The sequence below is a fragment of the Scleropages formosus genome, chromosome 8 (assembly GCF_900964775.1).
Source record: "Scleropages formosus chromosome 8, fSclFor1.1, whole genome shotgun sequence".
NCBI lineage: Eukaryota > Metazoa > Chordata > Actinopteri > Osteoglossiformes > Osteoglossidae > Scleropages > Scleropages formosus.
The window spans coordinates 8,657,759-8,674,970 of NC_041813.1; the positions used below are offsets into that span (position 1 = coordinate 8,657,759).

At 40.2% G+C, this 17,212-nt stretch overlaps 2 protein-coding genes across 12 annotated transcripts in view; one reads left to right on the forward strand and one right to left on the reverse strand.

The window, feature by feature from the left end:
* Positions 1-2,207, forward strand: part of gbf1 (golgi brefeldin A resistant guanine nucleotide exchange factor 1) — a 68,825-nt gene extending 66,618 nt beyond the window's left edge. For all 9 annotated transcript variants that reach the window (XM_018724911.2, XM_018724912.2, XM_018724913.2 and 6 more), the window contains 5 exons: positions 70-171; positions 392-505; positions 797-974; positions 1,341-1,481; positions 1,938-2,207. In XM_018724911.2, coding sequence (XP_018580427.2) covers positions 70-171; positions 392-505; positions 797-974; positions 1,341-1,481; positions 1,938-2,197 — 795 coding nt within the window. In that variant the 3' untranslated portion in view covers positions 2,198-2,207. The remainder of the gene's footprint in view (positions 1-69; positions 172-391; positions 506-796; positions 975-1,340; positions 1,482-1,937) is intronic.
* A 1,971-nt stretch (positions 2,208-4,178) lies between these two features.
* On the reverse strand, positions 4,179-16,168 carry macroh2a2 (macroH2A.2 histone). 3 transcript variants are annotated; one of them, XM_018724921.2, is made up of 9 exons: positions 15,862-16,168; positions 10,962-11,137; positions 10,220-10,326; positions 8,438-8,632; positions 8,178-8,285; positions 7,848-7,947; positions 5,884-5,973; positions 5,203-5,377; positions 4,179-4,384 (listed from the first exon to the last, which is right to left on the reverse strand). In XM_018724921.2, the coding sequence occupies exons 2-9, from the start codon at positions 11,131-11,133 to the stop codon at positions 4,219-4,221; spliced, it is 1,113 nt and encodes a 370-aa protein (XP_018580437.1). In that variant the 5' UTR covers positions 11,134-11,137; positions 15,862-16,168; the 3' UTR covers positions 4,179-4,218. The 3 variants fall into 3 exon arrangements, with proteins under 3 accessions (XP_018580437.1, XP_018580438.1, XP_018580439.1); XM_018724922.2 differs by lacking the exon at positions 15,862-16,168 and adding an exon at positions 11,232-12,314; XM_018724923.2 differs by lacking the exons at positions 4,179-4,384; positions 5,203-5,377 and having other exon boundaries at positions 5,925-6,000; positions 15,862-16,166.
* Between the last annotated feature and the right edge of the window lie 1,044 nt (positions 16,169-17,212).

A 17,212-nucleotide genomic window follows, 5' to 3' on the forward strand; every position in this document is an offset into this window, starting at 1 on the left:
CATTTCAGTGGTGCAGCTGCCTGAATGACGTTTTGTTTGAATCATGCATGTTCTTTTGGCTTCTTCTAGGTGCTGTTCCCTCTGCTAACAAAACTGCTGGAAAACATAAGCCCTGCAGATGTGGGTGGCATGGAAGAGACTCGGATGAGGGCCTGCACCCTGCTCTCGAAGGTCAGTCCCCTAGCAACTGACTGCAGTGTGATAAAGCAGGTGATCTCCAGGAGGCTCTACCTAGTACAGCAGCAACAGTCCAGACTATCTTGAATGAACTAAATGTGTTGTCCCCTATAGAAAACTTCTCCATTTCGGTATTGACTTTTCTTGCTCTGTGTATAACACATCTTTGTTTTTTGAAGCATTACATTTGTTAACCGCAGTGGATGTTTTGCAGGTTTTTCTACAACACCTCTCACCTTTGTTGTCATTGCCAACATTTGCTGCCCTCTGGCTTACCATTCTGGACTTCATGGACAAGTACATGCATGCGGGATCGAGTGACCTACTGGTAAGAGAACTTGTTCACATACTCGATATTGCTGGTTGGTATTAAATGCAGTTAGTTTCTTTCCACCATGTGAACCAATATGGTGGAAAGAAACTAACTTCCCTTAAGAATCATGTGTCTGCATCTAAGTCTCTTTCTGCTAATGTAATGCACACATTGTATTTTCTACGAGATGTACGTCGATTTGGAGAAGTCTGCGACATAAATACATGTACATTTACTGATGTGAAACAGTCTAATGTTTTCACTGGACTGAACAGCCAGACTGACATGTTGAGCTGTGGTCCCCAGCTGGAGGCCATCCCAGAGTCCCTGAAGAACATGCTCCTGGTGATGGACACAGCTGGCATCTTCCACAGCGCAGACTCGCGCACTGGCTACTCTGACCTGTGGGAGATCACCTGGGAAAGGATTGACTGTTTCCTGCCAAGACTTCGCGAGGAGCTTTTCAAGCAGGCAGCGATGCCAGGTGCGGCAGGGCAGATATGTCCCAGAGCCTATTAGTGTGTTAGTGGGCTGACTTCCATTGTTTGTACAACTTATAACTCTAGTGCAGCATCAAACCATCGCACTCCAGCATATTGGAAAAATGGGCAATCTTGAAATAAATGGTAACTATTGAGCAGATAATTTACTCAGTTTAAGTATTTGCTGTTTTTTGTTATTGGATATACTGAATTAGTTGTCAAGCAAGCAATAAAGTAAATTGTCACTACAGTGCAACACTTTGTTCAAGTTTATCAAAGCTGAAAGGAAACTGTATGCATGGGGCAAGTCTTTGTGCCCATATGTGTCCTCAGTTCCAGCTTAATGAGTGGTTTCCTCTGCTGCGTAGAACCTGTTTCCAGTGTGCCAGTGGAGAGTGTCGCACCTCCAGCTCCCTGCCCTGCCACCCCAGCACCAGTTGTTCCCACCGAGTCCATGTGTCCCAGCAGGCCAGAGTCACCGCAAGAGCCCCACACTCCCAGTGCCAATGGTGAGTTCCACAGAAGCACATCACAAATATAATTATAGATGTTAATTAGCAATTAAATAATCAGTAACACTTTGTCCTTACTATTCAACAATACAACCGTTTTTATGTCTGTCTCCAGCAGGAGTCTCTTGGTTCTAGTTTGTAGTTTACATTTACAGAGTTTCTTGGAGTTATTCATGTTATCTGGCAAAGTATTTTAATGTAGCTGATCCTTTTATTCAAACTACTTTAAAACAGGCCATTTATCTCTCTGGGAGTGGGTAGGCAGCACTCATTTGTATTCATGTGCGCTTAGCTTAGGGGTTGCGTTCCTAAGAAGTATGGGAACAATGTTCCATGCTTGTAAATGAAGTCTGTCATGGAAATGCACAAACCTTACCTTTCGGACAAATTCCACAATGATATTTTTTAGTTCCTTGCCCAGTGTTAAGATGTCCCCTTTCTGTGTTCCCACAGGAACAGAGAGGTCTTCTCCAGTGCCGCACACCACCCCGCCAATTCCTGTCCCGATGAAGATGAACCCCAGTGAGGTTCCAGCCACAATCACCCAGTCCCCTCTCATCCTGCAGCCCTTAGCCTCTCCACTGCAGGTGGGGGTTCCACCAATGTCTCTGCCCATCATACTCAACCCTGCTCTCATTGAAGCGACTTCCCCCGTACCTCTTCTACCTGGTCCCCGGGCCACTGATTCTGGCGACACCCCTGAGGTAAAATAATACACCTGTTCTCCAGTGCCTCGTGGGAAAGACATGACACAGCCATTATAGGAAGTAAGGCCTTGACAGTTCCTGGTTGCTATGAGAAAAATGGACAGTTTGAATGTCTCCATCCTGCCATGTGTGCTCAACCAGTTCTAGTCTAAAGGCAGAATTCAGTAGTCGTGGTCATTGGATTGTAGAAGGCTTCTTTACGCAAAGTATTTTAAAGGAGGACAATTAAAAACAAGAAGGTAAGGTAATGGAACAGATTTTACTCTATGAAAATGGTAAATCAAACATTTCATTAGTATGCCTGATCTACATGCAAATTCCATTGTGAGTTTTCTGGACAGTGGGGGACATCTAACTTATTCAATACTGCATGCTGGTTATTGTACAGAATATACAGGAACAAACCCGTTTGAATTTAGTACCAGGGCACAGTGACTCTAAAATGCAGACTAATCTGTGTATTAAAACTGTTTTTGGTTACAGGACTTAGATCACAATTTAAATGTACAGAAAGTAATGCATTGGTAATTTATATATTTTGGATAGACAATTTGGTTTCTTAAGACTTTTGAAATGGAATTATATAAACAATGTATTGAAAGACTAAAAATTTAATTTACTTGCAGTCTGAATTCAGTGTAACTTTGTCCTTCAGTGCAGCTCTAGGATGGTTTTAGCAATCGAAAGGTTGACCATTCTGGAAGTACAAGATGATTACTGGAAGATATAGTACACTTCTACCTACGTGACCCACACTCAATTGGCTAGTCTTGCATTTGCAAGGAGTGATGCTGCCACTATTAGTGACACCTGTAACATTCCAAATACAACACTACAACCAACTGTTCCGGGTGGTTGTCTATGTTCATGATTTTGATCAAGCTGCAGTTGCCCAAGACCACTTAAAGAAAATTGTGTATTTATTTTGCATTGCTGTTGGGTCTTCTAAGTGCCCAGAATACTCTGAGCTCCAGTCATATGTAATCATGAATGTAGTAAAGGAAGTAATATACAAAAAGATGCATTTAGGCCAGAAACCTAAAGCATCACTAAAATGCTAACAGCAATTATTAGTTTTGTTTTAAAATGGTTTCAACCACTACAAATGCTGCTTCAGGAAGAAACTCTGGTATGACTAGTTGTGAAACATGGTTAGTCACTCCAAAAAATGCATATTCTGAGTATAAAATTACTGTCCTTTAACTGCACATGACATCTACAAAGTTAGAGCTCATTAGCCACTGCCTTACATTACAACAGAAGGTGAATCACATTTGTGTACTGATGCAAGTCAAAGTGGCTACACTCTGATGGGTGTAATGAGTTTGTATTCCATACTGCATTACTGGGAATATATTCTGGAGTAACAAAAGGACATGAAAATACTGTATATAAGTAAATGGTAATGTAATTTTTACAGTGTAATAAATCTGTAAAATGAGGGATTTGCCTCTAGTTGCCTTGTTTATGAACACACTGGATTGTGCAAATTCACATGCCTACCAGCAGGTTTTGGGCCATGGTCCGTTTCTCAAGGAAACCTGTAAGTATACCCGTTTCATAAAGAGTCCACAATTGACACTGCAATTAGCATATTTAGTTACAAGAAGGGAGTGTAATCCTAAGTAGTCTTAACAGATCAAAACATCTGGGTTTTATTTGAAAGCAGGATATACACTTTCTAACTAAACTAACAATATCTTAAACTACACAAGAAAATTGCAAGGAAAAAAGATCTTGTAACATGGAATGTAGAAACATAGTTAAATGTTTAAAAAAAAAAAAAAGAGGCAATGAGATTTTCTACCCTAAATGAATGCAATCTTTTAAAAGGAGAAAAAGTGGGATGTAAATTTATACAGTACTTCACTCACATCCATTTTCTGTCCTTCACAAAAACTACCTATTTTGTTTAAAAACTTCTACTTACAGCATCTTCTGACTCATACTATATCAGCTGTTTTTTTTTTTTTTTAAAAAAAAAAGATCCACCTGAAACATTACCACAACCATACAAAATAAATTCTTCACTTTGCATCCATCTTGGCCATTTCCTGAAGGTAAATGCCAATAGTCTCGCTGTCAAAGAGTACAAAGTAGATGTTTTTCAGGGAGGATGTTGTGGCAGAAACAAAGTGGTTTGAGATGGCCTTAAGAATCAGCTGTGCTGCAGTCTGCTTTGGGAAACCATTCCTAAAACAGAAATACATATCTTGTTCAGAATTGCATACACAATTTTTAAAATCCTGGGCCAAACTACAGTCTTCTCCAGACTTTCCTCCAATGTCCACACTCTGCAACTTAATGTGACGGGTAAAGGCCGTAAGAAATTAGGACAAAACTTCCACGTGCGCTTGCATATGTCCTATGTCTTGTTGTGTTCTACATTACTGCAGTTTCTGGATGGACATAGTAGACATGCATCGTTTAGTGGGGATACGTTCTGAGAAATGTGTCGTTAGGCGATTGTCGTGCACACGGTGTACTTACAGTATACAAACCTAGATGGTATAGCCTTGATGCAGTCAGACGTGGTAAACAAGATTTATGACGCTGGTGCCGGCATAACACCGCATACTGTTTTACAGTAAATTTTTATAAGTAGAAAGAGTACACAAAAGTACAGTATAATACATAAACCAGTAACATGGTTGTTTATCAAGTATTATGTGCAATACTTTTATATGACTAGCAGCACCACAAATGCGTAACACGTTCCACTACAACGTCACTAGTCAAGTTTTCATTCCATTATAAGCTTAAGGGGACACCGTCAGAGACTTTCTTCCCTCAAACACTTCCTGGCTACATCACCTGTCCAAGCAAGAGAAGCCTTAACGATCCTATTTTTGCAAGTAAGGTACACTACTGTCTGAGTTCTGAAAAAACCTAAGTATACACAAGAAAGCTGTTCTCTCAGTATCTAGACTGGGAATGTAGTACCTCTAACTACATCTCTTTACAAAAGCAGTAGCTAGTCAAATGTACCAAGGTTTGACAATGAGTCTCACCGGCCAGCTGGGAGGGAGGGAAATGCCACAGATGTGAGCTTCTTCTCCTCGGCAGCAGAGAGGCAGTTCTTCACAGTCTTCTCCAGCTGGTCCTCGCACTTCTCCGAGCCCCACTGTGGGATATTGCAGTGGATCACGAACCGGGCTGCCAGGCCACTGGCCTGACTCACTGCGACTGTGGGGCAAATAAAAAGCTCACTATTTCACCTATCCGGAGACAGGGCTATTGTACCACACTTAAAACACCCTCATTGCAGCAGACCTGAAAATGCTGCATTATTCCATTTACGAAAATCAGTCGGTCCGTTCTATATCTACATATAAGAGTACTACACTCAGTTCTGCTATAATGTAAGTTGCGTTAATGCAGTAATCATGACCTACTAAAAGATCATGGCACACCCAAAATTACATTGGAAGTCCTATTAAAACAGTCTATAGCAAACAAAGCACATGAAAATACTGAAAGGACTGCGGAGTTTGTGAAACTTCCTAAAAGTTTTGTAAAATGCAAAAAATGCTAATGGTATGTTTTAGTCTTTCCAATGGCAGAATTATCTCTATTCAAGAACTTACTGGGAATGACCTAATTCCAACAGCATGCCTTCATCTTCACCATCTGTATCAGTAAATTTGTTATTCTTGCTTATGTTTTGGTGTGTCCAGGGTTCATTCCCTCACCTGCAGTGACTTCTAGAGGTCCTTGTGATTTTCGCAGCTCTTTGACTCCTTCCAGGAATTCTCTTCCGCCAGCCTTCTCTAGGGCATTGCCTGAAACCATAGCCAATCAGAAGAAGTCTAGGAAGAAATGGAAAAGAAAAGGCTCACCCAGTACCTGGGCTGCCTTTTCACAAAACACTTCTTAATTAACCTTTTTTGGGGTATTTTGGGCCTTCTGGGGCATAATCTGAGTGCAAAAATAATAGCCCAGTGCAGAAAAGCATCTCTGAATGCACAGCTTGTTGAGGCTAGAATAAGGCATGCTGCAGCAGCAGAAGTCCATGCCAAATTAATCTCCTGCGAGCTCCGTACAAGACGACAATGCGATTATGATGGACATGCAGTCACCAGAAGAGTGGAAAAACGATGCTTCGCCAAATCCCAGTTTCTGTTACATGCTTATGTCAAAGCCGGAAATTGTTGGCAAAAAATGAATCCACAAACCCATCCTGGCGTGTATGCTGGCATAATGATATAACAGACTGGTGACGGCGGTGGTGTAATAGGGTGGGGAGTATCTTCTTGGTGCACAATTGGTTTTTCAGGACTAACTCAGAATGGATTAAGTGCCAAAATGTACCACAATATTTTTGCTGATCAGATGTATGTACTCAGGGCCAGTCTAGAATTTCCTGAACTGATGCTTCCAGCAGGATAATGTGCCATGTTACAAAGCATACATTACCTCACAACAGTTACACAAACATGGCAGTGACTTTTCTGTATTTCAGTAGATTGGGACTGTACAGTCCCCACATCTCAATGTGTCAAAAAATTTGCAGAAATTATGAAGCTGTTAAGCCAGCATGGATCAAGAACCATATGGAATGTTCCCAGAACCTTGTTGCTGAACTTCTGCATTTCACTGCACTTCGTACTAAGTATGGAACGTTTTCAAGATGCCAAACACACGTTCAAGGCATCCAGTGCCAGGCACAGCAAAGCAACCTTAAAACATCAGTGTATGTTTTCTTTGAATATTTCATTTTGTTTTCTGTAATCGTTAAGCTGGTGTGCTTTACCAAAATAAAACTTTCATTTGGTCTCATATTTCCACAGAAAATGATCCCGGGGCATTTTGACATTTAGGTGTTTCTCAGCAAACTCCAGTCAGGCTTTCTTATGTTGCTTTCTCAGCAGTAGGGTCCTCCTGGGTCTCCTACCTTATAAAGAAAAGAACATCTTCTCTATGGCAAAACATGAAGGAAGTTCAATGATATTTTGGGGTTGCTTTACTGCCTCTGGGAATGGGTGTCTTGAACGTATGCGTGACGATAAAACATTTTTTAGAATAAATGAGTTATTTTTCAATAACCACAAGGGTACCAATCATGCTTTATGCCTCCTGGGTAAACTATGGACTTCCTCAACCTTGCACTAGACAAGCAGTTACTGATACCGAATCCAAATATAACATTACCAGACAAGCTAGAAATGGCCATTTTTGTTACAAATATTATGCAATATGTGGGTGTTATTACTGTCATGCATAAATGTGCCTTTTTCTTTGGTGTTTTAATTATTCATCCAAGAACCATTCCCCCCCCCCCCATAAAAATTTATGGCATTTTGACCCTCTCACAAAGGGAATTTGCCTAAAGGCTGACTTCACGTAACAAATTAAACCCACTGTACGAGGATGGGTGTATTTTCCTGTGTAGTGCTCAGCACACCCAGTTCTTCAAGTGTCAGGTAATAATTAAAATGTATTAACTAACAGGACTATTGTCCTGTAGGAACCTGCACGTCCACTGGACGAACTGAAGAGATTGTCAAAGTACAGAGAAATACAAGTGAAAGGGGGTGCATGACTTTTAAATTAAAACAAAGCCAAGAAAATGAATTACAACCCTTCTAGAGCTGATAAATAAATCAAGTTTTATAAATTACCAACACTTCTTCATGAACATTCATCATACACTCACCAATGCCTTCTTTCAGGTCAATCTCAGCGTTAGTCGGATTGATAATTCCCTCTGCTTTGATGGATCCAATTTTGCTTAATTCAGTCTCTGTTAGTGAAAGCTGACAGTAAACAAAGCAAATTAATTGATAAGTCATCTGTTTTACAGTAAGAGTACTCAAACCCCATCTGTGCCAAATATAACCATGAATGTTTCACCTAAATGTTACCAACAGCACTAATAAAACATTTAATGTGACAAATGTACTGAACTACAACCCACATTGTGCATCATATTTTAATCACTGATTTGGCTCAAATAGCAGAAACACAACCTCATGCTAACACACACCTTCTGTCCCAGGAACAAGCTCTTAGCTGAGAGGACAGTGAAGCCGTCCCCTGGACCGTCATCTGCTGTAGAGTTGGAGGCCCCTTCTTTGTTGGTTTCTGCATTCTTCTGTTGTGAAAAAATAGGGCAAAGAGACACATGACCTCTCAGCATAGCTACAGTAATTAACATGGTGAACTTCAAATACTTTACATAACTACTGCTGTGACTGCATTTTTGTTCATGACCAGCATATAAACCAAAGTCTTTCAAGAGCTTACCCTTGGTTTCCGGCCTGGTCTTCCTTTGCCCTTTTTCGCTGAAGGCTTCTTGATGGCCTTCACATGGTTGTCCCGTTTCTCTGGTACTGTTACCTGGGTGTCCACTTTGACTCTGTTTCCCCTCTTCTTGGAGAGAAGCTCAGGATGGATCCGAGGCAGGACTCCTCCATTTGATATGGTTACACACCGAAGAAGCTGGAGGTCAAAGGCTACAGTCCTCAATACAATGTCCACACAAGAGCATGAAACACTTTTATGCCTACAGAAGTTTCTGGGTTTTTCATTCAGTGAAGTGGAAGCTCAAATAAAAACAATTAGCATAGGTATGTCATTTTTGCCTGCCCCTTCTTTCAAAATAGTTGTGACCTAGGAACTGATGAAATCAGGGGGTGGTGATTCAAAAGTGTTTTATATGACCATCATCAGTGCTGTTTTCAGCTGTATGATGAAAGAGTTTTAGTAAACATTTATACATTTTCAGTGGGCTCCCTCTTTTGCCCTGAGAGATGAGACTAAAACATGTTCATCTGCCCAATACAAACATACCACTTCCGCCTGAAGTCAGCCAAAGGTTTTATCATTTGGAGGTTCTTTTTATAGCTACGTTTAGTTAGCTTGGGGGCTGTTTTTTCAATTTGGTACGGATTTATGATACCTCTGAAGAAGTGTGAAAATAATGAATTTCAAAGAGACCTACTTTTTCCAAATTTCTTTGATTTGTAGCCCTTGCAGAGCAGTAAGGGTTGTTCATTTCTAACTAAAGTTGCTTAAAGTAATACATAAGCTACCCTCACACAGATTTTGAACCTGCTGGTTCAGTGCTCACTAATATTACTGTACTCCTGCAAGTCATTTCCCTTGATCAAAGTACTTAGCCCCAGATTATTCCAGAATAATACCCATTTATATAAATGGTCAAAAAGTTTACTTCAGTATAGACTAGACTAATTCAAAAAATATATAATAACAATGCTTTTAAATTTGTTTGTGGTAATAACAAAACATTAAAATCATAGTTTCAGCTTTGAGTAATCATTACTTTAACATTGTGTGTTAAAATCTGAATTTAAAAAAGAATTTATAACCTGATGCATTTTATAAAATATGAAGAACACATTTTTAAATACCTGTCTAGGATAAAATGCATAATATTCTTAACTGTTCTGTATTTGGGGTTAACAGCATGGAAGCTTAAATCTGTTAAGAACCTTGACATAATACATGCAACAGGATGACATCTGAAACCAAACTGCTCATTTTAGACAAAAACCTTGACTGCTAAATTAGTTTGGGATTTTGATAAGAAATAACACTGGAAAAGATGTTTGGACCAAGTTGCTCACATTTCTAATTGCAGTGTTTATTCAGCTCTTACTGTTCATGAGGACTTAAAGGGGAACATGAAGCATTACACTATGTGTGAACAAAAAATGAGGTACAAAAAGTCCACCCACACAAATTAGCCTTGAAGACTTCGCAACTGGAACAGCCAAAACTACTGGTGCAGCTAAAGCACAACTGATGCTATAACTAGGCTCAACAAAAAAAACGTGTAAGCGAGGTGGTATTACTTTTAAAAAGGCATGAAAAACTTTTTTCAGTTCCACTTTCCCTGAAAAACTGAAACTTAGTGGACAGTGCCAATGCTAAAAGCCAATAAATATCAGTTCATTTAACAATATGACTAAAATGCCAAAAAATGTACATAACACAAGCTATTGTTCTCCCCAATGATGAATTGTGCATCCCTCGAGAAGCTTTCTGAAACGGACCAACACATACCTGGTTGAGCTCCTCATCGTTGGCCACAGCCAGTTTGATGTGCCGTGGGGTGATCCGACCTTTCTTATTGTCTCTCGCTGCGTTACCTGCCAACTCCAGAATCTCAGCTGCAAGACAAAGTTAAATAAATAAATAAATCTGAGTTGTATATTGCTTTGGGGAAAGTGCATTACATTTATTCACTTAGCAGGCAACGTAAATAGGTTTTCTGATATGCTGTCCAGTTACACAAAAACAGTATTATAGCAGTGGCAAAAAAAGAAATAACCCTATTTTGATGAAAATATAAAAATCAAAGGGGGGGGGCGGTGGCACAGTGGGCTGGACCGGGTCCTGCTCTCCCGTGGGTCTGGGGTTCGAGTCCCGCTTGGGGTGTCTTGCGACGGACTGGCGTCCCGTCCTGGGTGTGTCCCCTCCCCCTCTGGCCTTACGCCCTGTGTTGCCGGATAGGCTCCGGTTCCCCGTGACCCCATATGGGACGAGCGGTTCAGAAAATGTGTGTGTGTGTGTGTGTGTGTGTGTGTGTGTGTGTATAAAAATCATATGGAGCAAAGTCATCACTGAGGCTAGCAAAACCACAGTACCTGCTGTATGGCCTAAAATTATGCTGGTACACAAAAAAAGGATTATGAATTTGTTTATTTTATTCATAAATACTAATAACTGTCCTGCTTAAGAGCTCAAAAGCAGTGCAGAGAATACTGCCCTCTTGTCCCACTGAAGCAAGCATGTGGGCGCTCACCTGCAAGGTACTCGATGACGGCTGCCATGTAGACGGGGGCACCCATGCCGATGCGATACTTGTGGGTCCCAGTGCGAAGATATCTCATCATCCTCCCCACAGGAAAGATGACCCCTGCTCTGGCTGAGCGGGACAATTTGGTGGTTTTCTTCTTCCCTCCTCTGGCAGACATCGCACTGCAACATTGGCAAAGGTGACATATTTAATAATTAATTTCAGGACTACTATTTTTTGGTTTTGTAAACCAAATATATCCAAAACTTCACAAACCTTAATCTTATTTTAAATGCCTTCACAAATGCTGCTTTTCTTCCTCAAGCTGCGCTGTTCCATTATTCTAGCACACTGTATGCTGTAACCTGAAGGACACTCTGGCTGGTTCCTTATCCCTGCAATTCCCTCTTTGTTCAGTTATCTCTAAAGTCTCAATTTTTTTGCCACTGCACTTCAAAAATTCAGAGGGTCTTACTAAGCAGAATCTTTCTGTTTGCTTCAAAGACCTCAGCTCCTCTAGTGGTGATTTTTTAATGAGCCTCTGCAGATTTGAGGTCAACCTCTCTTGCTCAATCTATTCTGGAGTTACATGCTGACAAACCTGCCCACCATTATTTCTCTGTACAGTCCAGCAAACAGAATGGATCTCATGTATAACCAGAGTGCATGTCCCCCACTACACAAGTAGCTTAACTGTGAATCTGTCAAGAAACAGCCTCTTTGCGTGACTGGATAAGATGTGGTACTATGTATGCAACACGGTATGTATTACATAACAAAACACGCATGTTATTGATCAAAGTTTAATGATATCAGGATTGTGATGTTAACATGTGACCCAAAGAAGTAAATGTTAGCTGTTAAATATTTAACAAGTCACAGTCAGCCTTTAATAAAAGGCAACAGCATGTGCAATTTTTATTTCCCATTCAACAGCTGAATTATCTGCTTGTTAAATTTTATTGATGTGTCCTAGAATAGTCCTAATGTAAATATAATGAATGTGTTCAGTGATGCAGGCAGCAGTTTTAAATGTCATTCTCTAGCCATAGGCAGTAGCTGCTTGATGCCCAAGCTCAATATGTGCTCTTAGCTGCTAATTCAACCCATTGATGATGAGACATTGCTAAAAGAAAGAAAGGTGTTTAAGCTGACATTTTACAACAATTTATGCTTTCACAGGTGAATGTCAGGTTTCAGTCTGCTAACATAACACAGAAAATATTACACAATGTTACATATACTGTATGACAAAGTTGTACACAGAGGGTGCCTGTATTTACCATCTAATTCTGCAGAGCAGCTACAGGGCTGCTTGAAAGTACATTTACATTTATTCATTCAGCAGATACTTTTGCCCAAAGCAACGTACTTCTCAGCAAAAGTATAATTTATGCATTACCTTAAGAGAAAGAGACATAGCTGCAGACATGTAAATCTCAAGTAAACCTAGTTTGTTACCTACCACTTGCTGTGTGAATCCTACATAGATGATCATTATTGTTGTATAAAATATTAAAGTTATAAAATCTAAATCTTAGAGTAAATGTATAAAATGAATAGATGATTATGATGTACACACTTGATTCTACTTACCTAAATGGTTTAACCTATGCAACCTGGGGTTCACTTATTTTTGCACCTGCAGTACTTCTGTTTTTCTACTCCTCACATGATTTCGTCTAAACCAACATATGGGATTAATAATTACACACCTATTATGTCAGAGGAGAAAGACTGGTTCTCCTTAAATAATTATTTCGTGGTAAAAGTAAGGAACACAACAGGACCACACTTTCAAGCAGAACTGTATACAGTAACAGTTTCTTCATTTTTAGGAAAGTCAAGCATTGAAAATTTAATTCCACCCAATTACAAAATAAAGTGTTAAATTCTCAACATTAACTGCCATTGTAAATGTTAAACTTGTACTCTTTTTTTTGGAAAGCGATAAATGCAAAACAACAGCTGTAAATTACCTGACTGTGCAAAGATTTACTGCTGCACACATTAGCCATAGATGCAGATTTTTAAAAAAAAAAAGTACTAACTGAGAATACAGTGAACATTACAATAAAAAAAAAGTGTTACAAATTTTAACTTCACACATTTCATTTTGTGTTTGTAAGATTATAATGCTTGAACATGAAACACCTATATTAATTTCCATATCACACTGCTTTTCCAAGTTGGTACTTCACTCAGATGCAATACTCAACACAGCCTTACACTGATGTCTGCTTTTGTAAACAAACTCAGTTATCAAAGCCCATTAAAAACAACCAAAGGGTAACTAAAATGTTGTAAGATATTTACAAGAAAAATACTTACAAGCACTCAAATTGTATAAACATAACACAAGAATATCATGAAGTCCCAAAGTTGATTAAAGAAATCTGGTTTCTAAATCTAAAGTTTTCCTACACTGAGATTATCAGTCTTAGACTATGCTAGAGTATACAAACAAAAAACAGAAAATAGCATAATAAATCTCATACTCAAGGAGAATTGATAAAATAAACTCCTCTTTCTAGGTGAAACAAGAAAAATGTAAATTGAGAAATACTGCATACTGCCATAGTCAAAAATTATGCTGAAAACTGCATGACAGCTTTTTTAAATGATTACTTTTTAAGTTTATAATTATATATAATTAATTATATATAATTATATATAACAATTATATATAATTAATTGTTTATAATGTGCAGCTTTGAGCAGTTTCCTTCTGCATTAATAGTTTTCTTCATAATATTTTCTGGTATATGCTGGGAAAAGTATGAGAAATAACATCTGAATTGTGTCACAGGGTAGAATCCAAATCCCTGCATGGAAAAGCAACTCCTAAAACAAAAAAAAAAAAGCTAATTTAGAAATAACGACCAACTATAGAAATAAGAAAAACATGTATGCCAAAACTTTTCCATGTATCTCCACTCCTCAATTCTCTTCATAGACTTTCTGCAGCTGCCTGTATCAAGTTCATAGCTCTAGTTATGGCCTTCAAGACTATCAACAGATCTACTCCCTGATACCTGCAGAACCTGATCACCCATCACTCCCTAACCAGACTGTTATTCTCCTCCACCTCTTGATGCTAAATTAAAAGTTAATGTTCTCAGTTCTCACTCCAGTAGAGCATAATACTAGAATGTCTCACTCAAAACTGCTGAATCCCTCTTAATAAAGAACAATTTCAAGACATCTTTCACACCCACTCCTCTCCTGTTCTCTAAATCCACACTATAAGTTTTTTCTTTTTTTAAAACCCAGTCACTCAATTCTATATGCAGCTATTCATGTAATGTCTGTTGAAAAAAAAATAGCAGCATTGGACTATGTAACTGCACTTTGAGAACTGCATGTCTGTATCGCAATCAGTTGGTGAAATGCATTTTTCTTTACTACAAATTGTAAGTCACTATGGAGAAAAGTGTCAGCTAAATGAATAAATGTAATAAAGTAGAATTTATTTAGATTTTATATTAGCTTTCCAATACTGATACGTCTGAACAGAGCTAGTTTATTTAGAAATAAATGGCTGTGTTGTTCTTCCACAGCACTAGTCTAAGGTTTGACCATAAGTCCTACATGATAAATCTTATTGCTGGCTAAATCAGCCTGGGTCATAAATAAATCTGTAATAAATAAATGGCAACTGCAGCTAGCCTGGACCATACAGCCCAGCTGACATTTGTTACATTCGGACCTGGAGATGTTTCATTGCTGTTACTTTAACACGGAACAAGCAGCTCATAGTGTGTGATTTAATGCATAAGGTCATCAGACAACCTCTTGCACGTGTGCAGGTTTAAAAGAGGGATGTTTACAGCGCGCGAGTAGAAAGTGTGTTTAGAGCTGAGAATCCGAGCGATGCAGGAGCTCCTATTTGTAAACACGTTCTGAGGGGGCGGGTTTCGGGGTACGAGAACAACACAGGATACACCACTGCCGCCATCATCATCATCATCATCATCATCACCCGGGCAGGAGAACCGCTAATGTGACATAACTCCCACAACAAGCGGATAAACGCGCTGTCACAACTGTATTTGCGGCAACAAGAAGAACGTCAATCATGGCAGATTAAAAGACAAATTAATCAATCAGCCGAAAACAGAAGGAAGTCAAAGAGTCTCGATGATGTTGTTCGTGTTTTTTTTTTTTTTTTAAAAAGTATTACTGTCATCATGATAACAGAGAGAAAAGTTCTGCGGTTACACGCGCCCAGGCGCACACACACACTGCGAGCCCGGAGACCCCCAGGCATCGCGAAGGCCTCGGACGCGCCACTCGGAGGGAAAAGAGCGAGGCCTCTACCTGCGTGCGCGTTCACGACCGCCACCTTTGTGGGATCACCAGCAGCGCCTCGCGAGTCGTCTCCCGCGCTGCGCCTCGCTCCGTGTTACCACTGACTGTAAACGAGTCCCCGTCTGACGGAATTAGCTAACCTGACTAGTTTAGAGACGACAACACGGCTCACAGCGTGGAAAACGCACACGCACAGACAAACTACCGGGAACAAGCCAGTAAATACACACACTTATACAAACGTGACGATTCATTATGAAAATAAACCTTGAAGAAGCTCATTTCTAGTAGTACTGCTGGCTGGCTAGCTTCGCTGAACGCACCCCTGAAGAGAAAAAAAAACAACACACGCACATACGCACAAACCACTCCAGACTAATGACAAATTCAAGGTATGCGAGCCAAAGCACGGCCGTATTGTGCGAATAAACGTGTGTGAAGACGGGGAAAGGGTGTGAAGCTCGGGGCCGTAACGGCAGCGCAGCGCCCATTTTGTTTTCCACCCGCTCGGCCACTCGGCTCGCGGACACGGACACGGACTCGGCACGAGCAGAGCCACACACACCGTCTGCGCGCTTCTCCTTTTGTACCTGACCTGTTCGTGCTCCTGTACCGAGTGAAAGGCGGGCCCGCGTTTCCCCGTGACAGTCCCCTAGCAGCTGCAGCGAAGTGTTTATTGTTCTTATTTTGTCCTTGTGTGTCTTCTGACGTTTGAACGAGCTGAGGGACCAGAAGCTCAGACGGCTCGTGCAGCTCGAGCAGCGCACGTTCGCGTTCAGCCCAGATCCGCTGCGCCGCGCTGTGCTACTGATGCTGCGGAGGGCAAAAATTCAGTCCGCAGGAAAACGGAGTGAAAACGCCCCCCGAGCCGACGGCGAGCGGAAAACGCGAACAACCTGGGCTGAAAGAAGTTAAAACCCGCCACATGATTAAAGCAAGCGCTATAAGCACGTCCTGAAACATGGGAACTGAACGAGACAGTTCATTTTCACCACCCCTGCTTGATGTATCTGCCCTACTACCGCAGGCTACTACGTACATGTCGGGTTCTCGGATGCAATATTTCGTTTCTGCTCAGCGCCAAATTTATATCACTCCGAGTCATTGTTGGTGACGATCGGTATCCAGTGGATTTCAGTGTACATGCAAAGTTTTCGGCCCATTTAATTTATTGTACTACATGAGAACATCACACAAATATGGCTTGAAAAGGAGAAAATTAACGACAAATAAATAACCACAAAAGAATCGCCGCGGTCTGGAAAAAGGTCAATAATTCAATGTGTGATACGAAACCACAAAAATCGCTTTAAATATTTCACTCGTTATAACTTATAGTTTTTCATTCGTTCGAAATAATTAAACAAGCATATGAAACAGTACTTATGTACTGTGACATCAATTACCTTAAAGAACTGAATTGTGTTGCAAACGTGACAGCTTTGTGTCTGGAACAGATTGCAGCACAGTAGGACGGGGGAAAAAAAGTTTTTGCCAAATGGAAACTTTGTGAACAACAAAACAATAAAGGTCTGTATTGTACTTTAACCATGTGAAAGGCAGAAATGCCTGGTTTATATAAGCTTTATTTTTATAGCGGTACACAGTGCATATCACAACGTATAACAGTTTCAGAAAGGTATTGGAAATAAGAGGACACAGCAAGGTAGTAAACTTTCACACTAAAAGCGCTTCGGGGGAGTATATCATGTAGATATAAAACAGAATATCAAAAGGATTAATGAAAAACAAGGAAAATATTTGTTTTCACTAAACTAACCTAATTTAAAGAAGTCCCGAGTGCTACCCTATAATTACAAAAAACAGCTAAGGAACGTCGCTAAACTGAAACTCGGAGTGAAACACAAAGGGTTAATTCCAGTGACGGGCTGCTACCGTAATAAAATCGCTCGGATGACACCTGTTGTGTTGTCAGGCACAGATTT

Excerpts from the sequence above, each read along its gene's own strand:
- macroh2a2 (XM_018724921.2), bottom strand. The coding sequence starts at position 11,133 with ATGTCTGCCAGAGGAGGGAAGAAGAAAACCACCAAATTGTCCCGCTCA. Across the intron at positions 7,948-8,177 it reads GCTTGTTCCTGGGACAGAAG|CTTTCACTAACAGAGACTGA; the intron begins GTGTGTGTTAGC and ends GTTTACTGTCAG. Across the intron at positions 5,974-7,847 it reads TGACCTGAAAGAAGGCATTG|GCAATGCCCTAGAGAAGGCT; the intron begins GTGAGTGTATGA and ends CTATGGTTTCAG.